Consider the following 17,819-nt stretch of genomic DNA (forward strand, 5'->3'; position numbering starts at 1 on the left):
ACCTAGCTTCAAACTAGCCTTTTAAGCTAATTAAATATCTATTATGTAAAGAAGGACAAAGAGAAAAGAAATTAAACGGCGCAGAGAGGTTGTGACTAGCTGTGCATAGACAGAGCTGCTGACAGAGGAAGGTTATGCAGACAGACATATGAGCTATGAATAAGAGTAGAGGACTTGGTCACTCTAGTGATCTTGGGACCTCCAGGTTTTTTTTTCAGAAAGCAAAGTGAAACACATGGACTGCCATTGCACAGCCAATATCTTATAGCTAGAGTTGGATGATGATTCTGGGGCAATAAGAAATTTTGAATATTGCAATATAATTCTACGTACACGGCAGGTGATTATCCTCGCAGTTGCTAAGGGAGGTAGACAGAGATTACAGCTAATTGGGAACGTAACATTAGAATATGCATTAAGACTTGACTAGAGGCTCTGCAGAGCCTAAATACGACTGAAAAAGGACTGGAGTGGAATCACAACTTGCAACTATGATTTAAATATCCGTAAACAAGTTAAAGAGCATTTGCCCGATATTTTTGCATGTACAAAAAGAAAGTCAAATCTATATTTTTATTTTTTTTGCCCCACTACATACTTATTGTAAAAGCATCTATTCGGGCAAAATGTACTTTTTTGGGATCCAATGTGTGTGTTTGTTTCTCTGAAAAGCAGGAAGTGCGCCGTTAGCATGCTAATGTTTGTTTACTTAACCGTTTACTTAAGTACAAATATTATGCCACCGTTGAGTAGCCCATAATATCCTGCTCTTCCATCTGGGTTTGCAATAGACAATATGTTCTATCAACATCAAAATGAAAAAAGTGAAGGAATATACAGGGAAGTGAAGGAATATACAGGGACTACAGTATAAATACAGTTCATGAGCCGCTCTCCAACATGAGCTTTTAGAACCAGCAGCTTCTGTTAGAGGTCTGCGCACACAGCCTCAAACCCATGGATATGTGCTCAAAACACGCTGAATAAACCTGTGTGGGAATCATGTTTGCAGGTTCTGCCATAACTGAGCATGTGCAGAGGAGAAGCACAGCAACGCTAAGTTTCAACAAACAGACTTAAAAAACTTATTTTAGAGACTTCGTAAAGTCTTTGTAGCTAAAGCTCTGTTCACGTTTATAATGATTAAACGTTATTCAGAAATACAAGCTGTAATTTAACAACATAGAACTCTAATGTGTGCAATGAATTGGTCGGTGAAGTGACCTTATGTGATCCTTTAGCGATTGAATAGAATATGGGAATTAAGCTCAATAGGATACACATTCACCAGTCATGCAAGAGACCCGGGTTCAAAGCCCACCAGAGATATTTTTCAGGTCTCCTTGACAATCCCTAAAAATCACCACACGCTACTGCTAACAACATTGAATTCTCGAAGTCAAGAAGTACGCTGCCTCAGTGTAATTACTTGTGGGAATGAACAAAGCATACAGCTTTGATGAAGAAACATTTAAACATGGATAAAACTTACTTACAATCAATTTAGCATAATGTGACATTTAATATTTCCAGGACAAACATGAAAGAGTGCAGTTTGTCCATGTCGGCTCACATAGACCATTACATGGTGAACAAAACGCAGGAGCTACATCGAGTTAGCCAGCTTCAAATGACCTGCCACCTCTGCTTACTGCGCCCAAAGACCAGGGCCAGACACTCAAGTGCTCTGGTCACAGCGACGGCCAAGTTCTCAACAGAGCTGCACTTACAAACGTCATCCACAGAGGTGCATTAACAAAAGCCGCTTCTGCACTCTGAAGACTTACATTTGACACCGTTGCCTCTTTGCCCAACATTATACGTTTTTCATTATGCAATTGAGCATGTCCTACATAAGACTGACCCAATTGCATTGTGTTTTCACTGGAAAGGTACAGCGCAGGCCTGCACAGTTTGTATCCATTGGCACTTGTGTACACATCATTCTTTTAAAATGTATGCAAATATGGCAATGCTTTTAGTTGAATCAATGAGCTGCTTTTCAAAATCCAGAAACTTTAGTCTGTGTACCATCTGTCTATTGGTCTGATCATTCCCTGCTAACTTTGATGCTAACAGCTAGTTCTATCCTTATACACTCTCACTTCTAGAATTTCATATTTTTTGTTGTTTAATCAAAAACAAAGATTCATGTGTTTCAGCAGTTTTCCTTACTTCAATACAATTTATGTGGGTAATGTTTTAGAATTTAAAATTCAATGTTGACCCTATTTTGTATTATTTTCATTTAAATGTATTAAAAGGGGACATAATATAATTAAATATATATTAAATGTTTGTGTGTCTGCTGCTTAGGAGTCCAAAGCTATATAAAAAAGAACAATCTAACTAAATGGCAAGTGTATAATCACAGTTATTGAAATGAAAAATAAGGCTGGATCTAAAGGAAAGAAATGAGGGAAGTACACTAAGTCCACTTTTAAATCAGTGTCTAAATGATCCAAGTTAAGAGTATTTGGTTTCCAGCACAGTGAACATATCCAACTTACACTGACCAATTCTGTGTCTAGTGTGTTCTTTGGACCCAAAAACTAGAAATGTCTCAACAAATGTCCCAACATAATTTCTTCATCAGCTGCACATACAAAATTTTTATTTTATACTGAAACTATGAAGATTTAGTGTTGGATACAACTGGAAATAGGGAACAGATCCTGAGGTGAGAAATCCCTGTGTTCTAGTACTGTACTGCAGAGTGTCGTGTTCAGGTTCTGTACTGCAGAGTGTGTTCTGGTTCTGTACTGCAGAGTGTCGTGTTCTGGTTCTGTACTGCAGAGTGTCGTGTTCTGGTTCTGTACTGCAGAGTGTCGTGTTCTGGTTCTGTACTGCAGAGTGTGTTCTAGTACTGTACTGCAGAGTGTCGTGTTCTGGTTCTGTACTGCAGAGTGTCGTGTTCTGGTTCTGTACTGCAGAGTGTGTTCTGGTACGGTACTGCAGAGTGTGTTCTGGTACGGTACTACAGAGTGTGTTCTGGTTCTGTACTGCAGAGTGTGTGTTCTGGTTCTGTACTGCAGAGTGTGTGTTCTGGTTCTGTACTGCAGAGTGTGTGTTCTGGTTCTGTACTGCAGAGTGTGTTCTGGTTCTGTACTGCAGAGTGTGTGTTCTGGTTCTGTACTGCAGAGTGTGTGTTCTGGTTCTGTACTGCAGAGTGTCGTGTTCTGGTTCTGTACTGCAGAGTGTCGTGTTCTGGTTCTGTACTGCAGAGTGTGTTCTGGTTCTGTACTGCAGAGTGTGTTCTGGTTCTGTACTGCAGAGTGTGTTCTGGTTCTGTACTGCAGAGTGTGTTCTGGTTCTGTACTGCAGAGTGTCGTGTTCTGGTTCTGTACTGCAGAGTGTCGTGTTCTAGTACTGTACTGCAGAGTGTCGTGTTCTGGTACGGTACTGCAGAGTGTGTTCTGGTACGGTACTACAGAGTGTGTTCTGGTTCTGTACTTCAGAGTGTGTTCTGGTTCTGTACTGCAGAGTGTCGTGTTCTGGTTCTGTACTGCAGAGTGTCGTGTTCTAGTACTGTACTGCAGAGTGTCGTGTTCTGGTTCTGTACTGCAGAGTGTCGTGTTCTGGTTCTGTACTGCAGAGTGTCGTGTTCTGGTACGGTACTGCAGAGTGTGTTCTGGTACGGTACTGCAGAGTGTGTTCTGGTACGGTACTACAGAGTGTGTTCTGGTTCTGTACTTCAGAGTGTCTTCTGGTTCTGTACTGCAGAGTGTGTGTTCTGGTTCTGTACTGCAGAGTGTGTTCTGGTTCTGTACTGCAGAGTGTGTGTTCTGGTTCTGTACTGCAGAGTGTGTGTTCTGGTTCTGTACTGCAGAGTGTGTGTTCTGGTTCTGTACTGCAGAGTGTGTTCTGGTTCTGTACTGCAGAGTGTGTGTTCTGGTTCTGTACTGCAGAGTGTGTGTTCTGGTTCTGTACTGCAGAGTGTGTTCTGGTTCTGTACTGCAGAGTGTGTGTTCTGGTTCTGTACTGCAGAGTGTGTGTTCTGGTTCTGTACTGCAGAGTGTGTGTTCTGGTTCTGTACTGCAGAGTGTGTTCTGGTTCTGTACTGCAGAGTGTGTGTTCTGGTTCTGTACTGCAGAGTGTGTTCTGGTTCTGTACTGCAGAGTGTGTGTTCAGGTTCTGTACTGCAGAGTGTGTGTTCAGGTTCTGTACTGCAGAGTGTGTGTTCAGGTTCTGTACTGCAGAGTGTGTGTTCAGGTTCTGTACTGCAGAGTGTGTGTTCAGGTTCTGTACTGCAGAGTGTGTGTTCAGGTTCTGTACTGCAGAGTGTGTGTTCAGGTTCTGTACTGCAGAGTGTGTGTTCTGGTTCTGTACTGCAGAGTGTGTTCTGGTTCTGTACTGCATCTCATCTCCTGACCAACACAGCTCCCAGTTCAAGGCCAGATGCTCAACATTCCTGACAAGACTTTAAGATTGGTTATGTAATAAAACAAATGCAATTCACTGTATGATTAAAATGCCCTATAGTTCTTAGTTGATCAGTGGATAAGGTTAATATTGGACAAATTATTTTTGGGAAATAAAGCAATACAAATCAAATCAAATCAATTTATTTTTGTAAGGCCCAAAATCACAACAACAGTTGCCTCTGAGGGCCACAATACAAGCAAAGAAGCAGAGAGAAGGGATGGAATACAATTGCTGGACTTTGGGAGTAAATATTTAGTTGAAATATACCTTATTACCATAAGGTGAAGTGTCACTAAATAGACACTTTTTTAGTTGGTTCTTTCTTACAAATTGTAACAAGGGAGGTGTGTAAAAAGCTGCTCTGTTGGCCACTGTGTAGCCAGCACAGAGCAGGTGTCCACGATTTGGCAATTTAGCCTTTTGTCACATTAATAATGATTAAAAACGCAAATGAATCAAAAATAATTTTACCTTTTTACCCACATTTAAACAGTTCACTGATATGTTTGTATAATTATCTAGATCCTGTATTCTTGTGAGGTTTAGGTCAGACAGACAGATAATGGTAAGAAATAATTTCATAATTCTAAGAGCTGCTCATCTCATCCCTGTGCCCACTTTTAGTCAATTAATCATTGCAAAAGGCAAATTTTAAGCTGAACAAAAATATACTGGTAGTTGTAAATACACTTTTTTAATTTTTGCGAGTTTGGGATGCTATTTTAGGATTGTTTTAGCATTTTTTATTATACTGTACTTGTTTTTGTTGAAAAAAGACACGACATAGATATTAAATGAATAATAACGTAAAATATTGTGCAGACTTTTGCTAATCTAATCAACATGTTTTTGGTTGATACAAGCAGAAGTCACTGGGCCAGAAAGCCGTGGATCTCATTACTCAAAGCCTATCACAGGAGAGAACCAAAATGGCCAAAATCGCTCATCTATCTCGCACAAACATGCACAGCCTTAGCCAATAAGTTATTAGCCTCTGGTAAAATCGTTGCAGTGTTGAGAAATTTCCATGTCGCCCACCTCCTCCGCATGCAGCTGTCCATGGCCGCACTAACCTTACCTTTAAGTGCTGTCCGGGGGCAGTAAACCCTGATAGAACATGCAGGTACAGTTTGGAATAACACAGTAAACTTTAATGAGGTTAATAAAAGGACATGAGCGCCTTAGAAGTGCCACGTTGGGACAGGTTAACTGGGTATGGTTTAAGCGGCACCATGCGGAGATGCAACATTAAAGGCAAGTAATGTGTTCGTGGTGAATCGTCAACACAACTGATCCAAAATCCTGTGTTGTCAAATTACATGTCGTCATGCTCACTGATTGTGAGCCGCTTCCGGTTGAACAGAATAACTTGACTAAAATTGCAGAAAGAGGGAGGAAATGGGACTACAAGGCGCACACACCCACTCTCACTCCAGGAGGCAGACTGACCTCAGAATAAACCAAAGCGCTGTGTCTGAGGATGTCTGGATATTATGTAGAAATATAGTACAATTCATTTTGACATTTTATAGAGTTCTTGTCAAAAACAAACCAAAATTAAGTATTCTTATTATTTTGAATAGATTAAATTGAGTTTATATGTCTGTCAGCATTGCCCTCTCTATTCATTCATTCATTTGTTGTTCTATTCAGTAAATGTACATGACCAGTCTGGCAAAGTATTTTATGGCCGTAAACTGCAGTAAAGGTGAACAGTGCATGAAAGCAGTAAAACGGAACAATCCCAGACAATGCCAGAGTGAAGTGTGTAGCTTCTCTTTACGTGAGCCTGCGGCGAGTGCGCTTTTGTGGAAGATAAATGGTGTGCAGCAAACAGAGCTGTGGGCCGCTCTTGTCATAAAGTGGGCCACGCCAAGCCAAGGCGAGCGGAGCTGAGCCCACTACAAAAGTTCATTACAGCTGAGCGCAGCGGGAGTCACATAACGGCAGCTGTGTGAAGAAGAGAGCAGAAGAGGGAAGTGATCGGGTAACTCATCTCATCCTCTGTATATTACCAGCCCAAAGATCTGGTCACTAAAATACTGGTCTACAAGAAAGCAATTTATGTGCAAATAAAGAAAAAAATCCAAATTAAATAGTTGTTTGTCAAGACTTAATTGTGATTTCTTAAACGTTAAAAGTTATTCAAAGTGATAATTTTAAAATGTATTATTACAGAATGCAGATAAAATCCGAGTCATCCTAATCCCAGTCATATGCACCGCTAGACAGAAGCGTTTTGAGTCTACATTTGAACACGCCCATAGTAGAAACCCATCTCAACCTTTTCAGGAAGATTGGTCCATATTTTAACCGCATAAAACTGAAACACTGATTCCTCGTGTTAGAGATAGTTCATATGGCACTAACATGTGGCGCTAGGCCATGGAAAGACACTGATCTATGCTCTGAGCCACAAGCTCATCGTTTGATTTGCAAGTTACAGAATGAGACTGCAGACACTTCCCCGTTTCTATGGGCAAAAAACTTTGTTTTGCAACCACACTTTGATCTTTTGGATGCAGTGAGTGAAAACCCTCAATTGGCACACCGAAGGTTGACGCAGTAAAATGATGTAAGCTGTTGCTCAGTAGTAAAGGCAATACTTAAAATTATCCAATTAAGTGCATAGACTTCTAGTTCTAGAGATGGAGTTACCCAACCTGGCTCACACCAGATTGATGTGTGAATTGAGTTCTTGAGTTTATCAATCTGGAAAGTATCTCACCAAAAGCCGTTTGAATTCAGTTTAAATCTTCTAAAAAAAGCCAAAATACGTCTGTTGGGATCGCCATATTTCTTTAGGTGTGTCTAGGGATGCGTACCGCTACGACGGACCGGATCTGGACTTGTAAAAACGTTTCGGTTCAGGTCCAAAAAAAACGAAACCCCGGTGATTCGGTTCTGGACTCATAAAATATAGCACTCAAGTACTATATCCTTTTTGTTCTAGAATCCAGACCATCTTAAACCTTCCATTGATCACAAAATTCGCGCTGGAAAAGACGTAAACACTGCCATGCGCCGCTGTCAATAGTGCACACGGACCCTAATTAGCGACGCACGCGTCTTCCGGGCATCAATGAAATTTCCCCATGTGGGACAATAAAGGAATATCTTATCTTATCTTAAGTTGAAGCCGGCGAAATAAGTTTAAAGATGCGAGAGACGGGAGCGTCTCGTACGTGTCGAGCTGCGCGGAACCGTGTATCCACATGTGAACATTGAAGCAGCAGCTGGTAAGATCACTGGCTTTATTTGAACCGTTTTAAGCTGTGGCCGCCGTGTGCAATGTCGTGATCGTTAACGTGCTGCGGCTTAAAGGGGCGGGGTCAGTGTGGTTTCTTGTCTGGGTCTTTGGTCTGGGTGTAAATATGAATGATATAACTTAAGTGTTGTGTTGTATTTGGCATTAAGTAAATACAAAGTAAAGTCAAAGTAATATTGCTTAATTGCTGCATTCATTAATTGGAGTTTATATTTTGTAATAGTATTTTGTATTTGTATTCTACAGTTGTTAAATATGGTCTGGTGTTTAATGCTGCTAATATGATGTATTATTTTGATTTGTTGTGTAAAATATTTTCATATTCTACTTTTGATACTGCCAAGTTGATTGCTTTATAGTGATTCAAGTTGACTTTGATGCTAGTTTTTGTAACTGTTATTTTACAGTGACTTAATTATTTACACTGGTGAATTGTCTGTTTGAAGGTTTTTACCTGACTTTTGATGCCAATGGATCTGTAACATTAAAGAGTGGAAATGTGTCTAAAGGCAAAACATTGTATCAGATGAAACAGCTGCTTTGACCCTTGACCCAGACTGACCCTGTCAACAATACTCAACATGCTCTTGTTGTTGAGTTGAGTCTTAGCTAGTAGCTTGTGATTTGTAAGTTGTAACTTCTGTTAAAAAACAGTGAATAAACCAGACAAGTTGAGTTTATTTCAATCTGCAGTTAAGCCTTGTGTTTGATAGTCGTCCTTGTTCAAGTGTCTTCAACTTAATTTTGCCAAGTAGCTTGTGTTATGCTGTTGTAACATTATGCAAATATGGCATGGTTTAGGTCCGGACCTAATGAGTCCGGACCTAATCCTAAACCTCTGGATTCAAATCGGACTTGAACATGAACGCGGGTTTAGGTATGCATCCCTAGGTGTGTCCCTTTCACTTCCGCCCAAACCTCAAAGCTGCACTATGATTGGTCCGCCACAGAGCTGCCGGTGTCAAGCCTCACAGCGGGAGACGAGCCAGAGGGATTCTCAAGGAGTTTGTAAACTCATCATCAAACATCACAGAACTTGTAAACACTCAAAGTCTGTTTAGCCCAAACAAAGTGAGTCTTCACGCCCAAACTATATGGGAAATATGGGGTTCAGGTGTAGTTCCATGGTGGGGGCAAACTCGCATGTTAAAAACAGATATGTTAAAAAGTTTCTTTTCTTTTATCTTGGTTTTTTTAGGCTTTTCTGAAGACCCCAGACTACAGCTTCACTCTTGATTTCATCGCAAACATTCGTACCCCCGGCAGTAAGCACCTCTGCAGTCCCTGTGGTCATATAAGACAGCTCTCCAACTTTTTATTGTTTTTCAGGTTTGTTTTCCTACTATTTGGTTTCATTCATTAGCCTCTAATTCACACACAGGCTGCTGTTGATTTGGGCCCAGACCAAGCTTTTGATTTCACATTTGTCTGCCTGCTGTGTTTGTTCACTAAACACTGGGTAATGACCACTTCACATTCATAGTCACACACTCCTCCTACAGTTGTATTAATGATAACATGCAGCCCATTATGTCCCGTGTAAAGCCTGAGTGTGGTGAGTGTGTGTGTGGATGGTTGCTTAACACACTGACAACATGGCGTAACGTCTGTGTGAGTGTTGGCCTAGCACAGACCTGCCAGGGGGATTTATGTTCTTCAGTCGAGGTGTTGCTACCGACACAGCAGCCTCCAGCCAAAGCACAGGCTCCACTTTAAAATGCCTACATTTGACTAGACACTTTTTTACTCACCATATTTTAATGTTTACTCATAGAAAATAACAGCTGTGCAGCACTCCCACTTCTTTTGATTATGCATATTAACTCACAGAAAAAAGAGTCAGGTTCAACTGCATGATTCTTCCATAGTTTCATCTTGGCACTCCGGTTTCTCCTACCATCGACCCAAAACATGCACAACAGGTAAAATCATCAAGCTAAGGTAATCTTGACTAAGACCGGGTGATAAAGGGAACAAATGGTCATATTTTTCCCCCATATTAAATTGTTCTTTCTTTTCAATTTGATTTTCCTCCATCTTATCAAAAACTGCACATTATATAGTAATATTCAATACAGTATAAAAATTCAGCCAGATACTTCACTAGAAATGGAAAGAGGTTGTGTCTGGGGAGGGGAGGTCTGATGATCTCCCATGTGCCCTTTATTGTGAAAAACACTTTGTTTTCCTGAGGCACACAATGGAACTCTTAAAGCCAATGTCGCATCGCTGATATTAAACACTAGGGATTTACTTTGTTTCTTTCTGATGTCAAACAATCTCTAGCCATTTGATTGCAGTCATCTGGACACTGGAGTCATTCTCAATCTGCAGATCTAATCTGAGAACTCTGATATTTAGACTAGATTCGCAGATTGAAAATTACTCCTGGAAGAGAGTTGAAACTCCTTGTTTTTCAGTGCCCAAATGACTACAACTGAATCTTTTTCTCTAATGGAACACTCCTGAACTACTTCCAGTGCAAACAGGTCAAATTCACCCCAAACCTGTGTACTTTCTGAGTAGTTTTAAAGTTCAATCCAGAGTTGTATTGGGATGAATACTGTAAACGCCTCCACTAGAGCTTTACTTTATAATGTTGACATTCTTTGGTGTCCGATCTTTTTTCTTGAGTCAAAAAAAACAACTGTTCCTCTGTGTGAGCTCTCGTTATGAATCACAACAGTGCATGGACAGAATACATTTCTACTTGCGTTATAATATCTTGATAACGGACAAAGAAACATGGCCTCAAAGAAGTTGTTAACATGGTTCTCTAGTCTAGAACCCTTTAAAGGCCACCCTCCAAGCTGACAGATGACACACAGTTCCCATGCTTCTAATGTTAATGTGTATATCTATCCGATCTGGTTCTGGGTGGAGCATTGGCAGAGTTGTGATCCAGGTCCTAGAGCTGGTGCCAGTCTGGCTACAAGCATCAGTGACTCACCAGGGCCGTGAGGTCTTCATGTTTCACCTGCGCAGCTTCACAGGACCGTCACACCAGAGATGAGCCGGAGGACTGTTTTATTTGGAAACACAAACCATCGCCAGCAATTATCCCAAATGACTCTAATCGTAATCGTTGATCTGGCTTTCTACTTTGTCTGTGTGAATTTCCAGGATGGCTGTTAAACGTCTAAGGTGCACACACTCTTTCTCCATCAGAGGTAACGCGTGTCCTTTTGTCCTCTCACTGTCCTGTTGAGTCCCGGGACATTTGTCTGGGCTGATGGAAGCGGCCAGTTAAAGCACAGCTTGGGCCGACAGAGGTCTGAGCTCTGGCAGCTGTCGGGGTGTTGACAAGCCTTACACTGCGATAACCCACACGTCACTGACACATCCCGGACACACTGCTCATGAGACGATGAAGCTGGGGAGGATCAACTCCAATTGTTTTTGGTTTTTTTATATCTTTATTGTCATGATTATGTTTTGTTTTTTACTTTAGTTTTACAAGTTGAAATTCAACATTTCCAGAAGACTGAAAATACTTAATACTTAAAAAGGGATTTTAAAAGTACACATGGGGAACTGGGGACTTTTGGAGCAATGGTGTCTTGATTACAGAAGAATAAAGATTACTAAAAGATGCATAAATCACTAAAAGGTGGCTAAAAGCCTTCAATGTGAATTTTGCTTTACCCCTTGAAACAAGATGGAGGAGCAATTTCTGGATTCAAGATATAAATTAGAATGGCGAAAAGAATATTAATGTATTGTGTGATAGCACAGACTGGGAGGCTCACTTCTGTCAGTATCCCCCAAGGCAGCTGTGGCTAGAAAAATAACTTACCATCTCCAAGTATGCAGTGAATGAGTAATGAAAAGTACAGAAACGTCTTTGAAAGTGTCCTCTATATAAACCTTGTGAATATGTACATTTCTAAGGAAGCTTTAAGGTGCTGCAGGATTTGGTAAAAAAATTGAATCTCTTGCGACAGCGATTAGATTTGCAATTTATGCTTTAAAAAAAGGATTCAGAATCAGGATGCCGTTCAAAGTTCACAATTTAAAGACATCCAGGAGAATTGACAAAAACTGGCAAACTGACAATTTTATTTATATTTAAAATGTTTGTAACGATCTAAACTACAGGGTTGGAAGTTTTAGTGCAGAATAAGAAAGAAAATTGCAGCCTTTTGCTCATTTGCTCAGTGCGTTCATTCATCCATTGTCATTTCAATTCGATTGCCATTCATCTTTCAGCCCATGAAGGTACAACGTAATCATGGGTTTGCTTGAATGTATGGTGTGCTTGTGTGTACCTGGTTCGTGGCCCATGGTGGTGGACAGCGCTGGCATGGCCTGAGCCTTCTCTCCCAGGGGCTGTGGAAAATGGCAGCGGGGCGTCAGGAGCGGAGCACCAGCTGAATCCACGCTGCAGATTTATGCCATAGAGATCTGCGGGAGAGACACATTTTAGAGACTACTTGTCAAACAGTAGAGCGGCCGCGAGCTTGTGTGTGCCGGGCCCGCTACTGTAAAACGCACGGTTGTGTTTGAGGAATGTTTGGGGATATCAGAGCGACAGGTTCCCATGGGGACGCGGTGCAAACGTATGTAAGCGAGTGTAGTAGAGCCAGCTCTCTGTTGACAGTCAGGTATGTCAGGTCTTTTTCCTTCAACGCCTGGACATCGCTTTATATCAGAGCCAATATCGCCTTGTCTGTCATGAACCTCCTCTCGGGCAAATATCACAGCGGAAACAAGGGAACGTTATCTGCAGAGGAGAACGGGCCTGTGAGAAACCAAACGGGCATGTAGGGGAGTCATTGCTTCGTAAATAATGGCGCTCAACTGGAAAGCCAGATAGGGCAGGGACAGGAAGACAGGTGATGTAAAACGTCAATAAAAACGTCTATGGTTTGTTTAAATGTCCCACTGGAGTCGCTGCACGCATCAGACACACAGTAGCATAAAATAAAAGTCTTAAAGGGGAGGTTCAGAGTGCTTTTTCATTTGGACAAGCCAAAGACATCCAACTCTTCTGTACGCCAAAGAGCTAAACATGAAAGACAGTCATAGGACCAGTCAAATGCACTGATTATGGAAGACTTTCCCTTTACTTTAATCAAACTACAGTTTAAAAAAAAAAATGTTTTCCTCTTTATTTATTCCATGTTGATCCAAAGCAAATAATTTACATTTGTTTAAAATACAGTATATACACATTAATTTAAAGGAAATATTTTCTACATTAATTGTATTGTATGTATGTATAACATATACAATACATATATTATGTTTTACATGTTTTATTCATACATATGTTCCCATGGGGAAATTACAAAAAGCTAGCTTGTCCTGTAATGTTAATGTAAGCAAGCAGTTATAATCAACATGATTTGAAGCTAAAATGCTCAAAACAAGTCTGGTGATTTATGAAGTGAAAACAGTGCAGAAGATCTTGGAGCTCTACTTATGTAACAAATAAGAGAAATTTGGAATAGTGTGTTTTCTAAGGCTGACTGGAAGAAGACACAAATGTGAATAATAATACAGCTCAAGAGCCATTTTTGCACAAAGTGTGGTTTAAAATGAAATGGAAAAAGTGACATGTATATAATGCATTTGATTTTTTATTTGTGGAGAGTAAGCTGAATATATAATTGTTTATAATGATGAAAGTGAAGGACGCATGATAATCGCCATTATCATTTTGACACTGAAGCAAACAAATCCTATGAATCCATTCTGGTATGCACAGCAAATTCATCAATAAGTCCGAGATCAACTAGAAGCAATGATGTGTAATATTTGAATGAACGACTGTAAAATCAACAGCTGTTGATGGGCTGAATAAGTTGTCCGCCTGTGCTTCTGATGGAGCGCAGTAAACACCTGTCACCTCAGGGACCGCATCTGCGGCATCCGCCCCAAAGTCAACCTTCTGAACAGCGAGGCCTCGGGGTCCAGTTTCACGCGAGTAGAGGAAACAGTCAGAAACCCCGCTCCTCCACACTTCCTGAAGCTAAAAGTGTGGGGAGAGGCTCGGGTTGGGTAGATGTTCGCATGTGTCATGGCGGAGTTCCACATTACAGCTCATTGGGACCTACTTGGATAACTGAGTAGGAGGACACATGGGAAAAGTAGCTCAAATACAAAGCAAAAATAAAAAGATGAGGGAACGGGAAAAAAAATCCTTGTAGAATCTAAGCTACATGTACAAAAACAATTTATAAAAGATAAAAATGTCACGATTATCAAGTTTTTGTACATGAGTGCTTTTTGTTAGTTCAATCAGACCATTTGATTTCATAAAGCTGGTCACATACATGAGCCATGGCAATGTAAATAGACCGTGTGAATGAAAGAAATTAAGGATTTTACTGTTGTTTGGTGCAGTGGTGTGTGCAAGGGAGTGTTGGGGCCCCACAAGAAGCTTTCCAGCCACACCTTCCCCCCTTCTTCTCTTTACCTTTGAAATAAAAAATATGATGAGCCCACTTTAAACATTATTATGGTTCTTCTGCTCTAATGCCACTGTTGATGCATCCCATCTATTGTGATCAACATATAAAACTACAGTTGAGAGAGAGACACGTCTGTGACATTTCATTACTGTAATGAGCCCTGGAGCCCTCTGAAGACCCTTGGTGATCAAGGCCCCAAGCAGTTGCTCGTCTTGCCTGTTAGGTAGTTACTCCTCTGGTTTGGTGATCATGTCAATCGTGAATAATCGTTAAATCGGGATGTTTCTTCTCTCAAACAAAAATCTGTGATTTTTCTTTTTTTGTCGACGTTGAGATTAAAACCGGCTCACAGCTGCAGCTCTGCTAATAATGTGAGCGTCAGATAGAATGGGGGTTCCATGTACAGTGTGAATCAGGTCATAAACTCTGCCCCTGTGGAGACAACAGCTGGGAGTGAACACTTCCTGAACACCCAAACACAAATACAGGCAGTGGAGCTGGGATGAACAGGGCCAAAGCAGCACCTGGAGCTCCACACCACGTTGTGATAAGAGCACAGTGGAAAAAGCAGGTAATGATTATTCTTCTGGACTTAGATGCACCAAATATGGTCCATGCATCAAATGAAACAGACATGCAACTAAAAAAGTACAAGAATGAATCTTTATGGAATTGCACACTATTGCCACAAGTATGAAATGAGATGGTTGGACAAAGCACTTTACGCATTTACTGGCATATGTGAACATAAGTGTTTTAATTTTTTTAATAACATAATAAAGTTAGTTTAGGGTCCACAAGAATGTCACAATAAAAATGCAAAAAAATATATGTATTTGGGAGATCCAAAGTAAAGCTGAGCGATCAACTTTTTCTCCGATTTAACTCTTTGGATGTGCGTGTTTCCGTCAACATAATCCTTTGTTCAAGATCTATCTTTTTAAGACAGACTCTAGGAAAAAACTTTTCAAGCATCTTGTGACATCTTTCCATTATCACTTCTTATCAAAGAAAACATGTTTCCAAGTTCTAAGAACGTATCATCCACAGGTTTGCATGTGAACGCCATGAGTTATTGAAAGGTGATGAAACCAGAGTTTGTAAGGCTCTATAAAAGAGGTTAAGAGGAGCAGCAGAGCAGGTTGGAGTGCTTCAAGTCCTGACCACAAATGTGTCCAGCAGGCCTGTGTGAACAGCACTGAGCTGGAGCCAAGAGAGTTGACCCATGCTGCCGCGCCTCACTGCCTTTGTCAGGAGACGCATTGATGTGAAGGACAGGCTAATGGAAAGACAAGGGACACTATGAAGGGGTGCCATGCTCTGCGGCTGAGGAAGGAGCACATTGTCCCCTTCTTTCCGTTGGCTCTAGGAGGGCAGGAAGCATGTCACAGCCCCAGGCACCTGGGACCTTTTACAGGCATCTGGAGCATTGCATGAGCTGATCTTCAGACACATTGCCCTGAGTGCGGTCTGTTCACATCGCACTGTATCAGATGGTCACAGCTGAGGCAGACAGTGGACACTCTGATGGACATTAAGAGCTGTGCTGTGTTCTGTGGTCACTTCAGCAGTCATGTGGCACCATCTAGTGGCTGAGCAGGGAACAAGTACAGTAGACAATCATTTCATGTTTTTTCTTCATTTTCATTATTTGTACAGTCAATTCTCACTGAATGCATCAAAGCTATCACTGAACACATGTTTGGAATTATGGTTTTGTTAAATACATGAATTCCATAGGTTTTATATTTTAGGTTCTTCAAAATAGTCACTGCTCCGCTCACTCTTGGCTCAGCGGTGAAGAAGGCTAAGGGTTTTCAGCAATGTCAAGAAAAGACTTTGTGGAATCTGAATCAAACATTTCAAAAAGATATTAAACATGTTTTCTTTGCTACATAATTCCATACACCTTGCTTAATATATTAACCTGCAGTTAATATGAAATCACAGAGTTTAAAGTCACATTTCAGAATCCAAAATTAGCAAATTTAACAAAACATTACTCAATGATAATATATAAAATCACTGATGATCATTTTTAATAACTTGCACACTCTGTATTGGCATAAGTATTTTCATTCAACTAGGTATACAACTAGGTTTTGCATATTTTCACAACAAAGGACTTTGCAAAATGTGTTTAGCACAAAAACATGAATGGACCATCAAAAAAACTATTAAACTATTTAATATAACTTAATAGTGCAGAAATATAACTTTATACTCTTGTTTAAGAGATTACACTAGGCTTTTCTGTTCATTTTAATTACAGTTGATACACTCTGTGTATTCTCTCAAATGTTAATGCTCTCACTTTAAAAATAATTATATATTTTAGATGTAAATTGAAAATCAAAATTGCAACGTTTATTAGAAAAATTACAAGAAGATATTTTGCCCAAGTCAAAATCTTTTGAGTTGTTGTAGTTTTTGGAGGAAAGTATTTATTAGCTACTTTAACAATGTCTTTGTTTTGGGAGTAGTTAAATCTGCGTGTGCGTGTGTGTGTATGTTGTCTATCCGTGTTCAGTCGAGTGGAGCATGAAACTTGAGGTGGGCTCTGTATTTAAAGAGAAAACAGCTCCGGGTGATGGATGGGAGGATGGAAACCAGGAAATGTATGCGGCTGTTATTCTTCCTCTGTTCAAAAATAAGCGCGTCGGACCTGCCACAGTGTCACAGGTGCCTCACACAGCTGGAGGTACATCACGTTAGCCAGCGCCTCGAGGAGGATGACTGACACTGAAAAACACTCAGAGACCTGCTACATGTCCTGGGGCTTGTCCACAATCTGGACCGATGCTTTGAGTTCACACTTCACTCAAAGCCATAAGACACAATCCTCTTTGGGAATAGACAAGAAAAAACATATCAAACTTCAAGGTGTTCACAGGTCAGTGAGAAGTCTGGGCAAAATGGCTTCCAGAGGAGTTCAGTCACAACAACTCAGAACAGAGCCATTAAATGCAAAAAGCTCTAACAGAAAGATTTGCTAGGGGATTAACAAAATGATGTATTATTTCTTAAAAATGCCTTCATATTGCAAGGGTTTACCTATAAAAGATTTCTAACTACCAGTGTTCAGAGTGGCATAAAGCTATAACCATTCTCCATTTCTATTCCATTTCTCTCCATTGTTTGCATTGAATGCAACGAGACGTGTAAGAGGGAATACAGAACAATGGCCTGTCTCATCAACTAAAACAACAGAGCAGAGTAAGAGTGAGGCTGTGTCTTCAGAGTTCACCTGCTCCCCTTAGACTGTAATGTCTGTGCTGCATACAGAGGAGGGACACCACCCAAAGTGACCAGTAAGAGATGAGCCCTGGGCGCAGAGCTAAAAAAGCCATTTCAGATCAAATAACAACTTCATAGAAATAGCACAGAAATAGCACTCACACGGGCGTTCGAGCGTTGGACGCACGGCCAGCACGGCCAGCACGGCCGACGCAGTAAAGTTGGAAAAGCTTAACTTTTTTGTGGCAGACGCGGCGCAGCAACCAATCAGAGATTACGCACTAGTGACGCTCTAGCACTACCCGGAAGAAGGACCAAAACAAACCCAGCAACATTTTTTTTTTTAAATCCTCAAGCAGCTCTTGGTGCAGTTTCAGCTAATGGGTGAAGGCAGTATTATAATGCTGAAATAATTTAGACACATCAACTCTACTTGACCTTTTCATTCATTGGACACAGGCCTCATAGTCAAG

The 17,819-nt window shown here is 40.7% G+C and overlaps 1 protein-coding gene across 3 annotated transcripts in view; it reads right to left on the reverse strand.

Annotated features, from left to right (window-relative positions):
- The window catches only part of mpp7a (MAGUK p55 scaffold protein 7a), a 227,548-nt gene that overhangs the window by 204,560 nt on the left and 5,169 nt on the right, over positions 1–17,819 (reverse strand). For all 3 annotated transcript variants that reach the window (XM_072451195.1, XM_072451194.1, XM_072451193.1), the window contains exon 2: positions 11,962–12,097. In XM_072451195.1, coding sequence (XP_072307296.1) covers positions 11,962–11,998 — 37 coding nt within the window. In that variant the 5' untranslated portion in view covers positions 11,999–12,097. The remainder of the gene's footprint in view (positions 1–11,961; positions 12,098–17,819) is intronic.

The sequence above is a fragment of the Eucyclogobius newberryi genome, unplaced genomic scaffold, assembly GCF_026437365.1.
Source record: "Eucyclogobius newberryi isolate DKJ021-1_F unplaced genomic scaffold, fEucNew1.0.hap1 SCAF_18, whole genome shotgun sequence".
In the NCBI taxonomy this organism is placed as follows: Eukaryota; Metazoa; Chordata; class Actinopteri; order Gobiiformes; family Gobiidae; genus Eucyclogobius; species Eucyclogobius newberryi.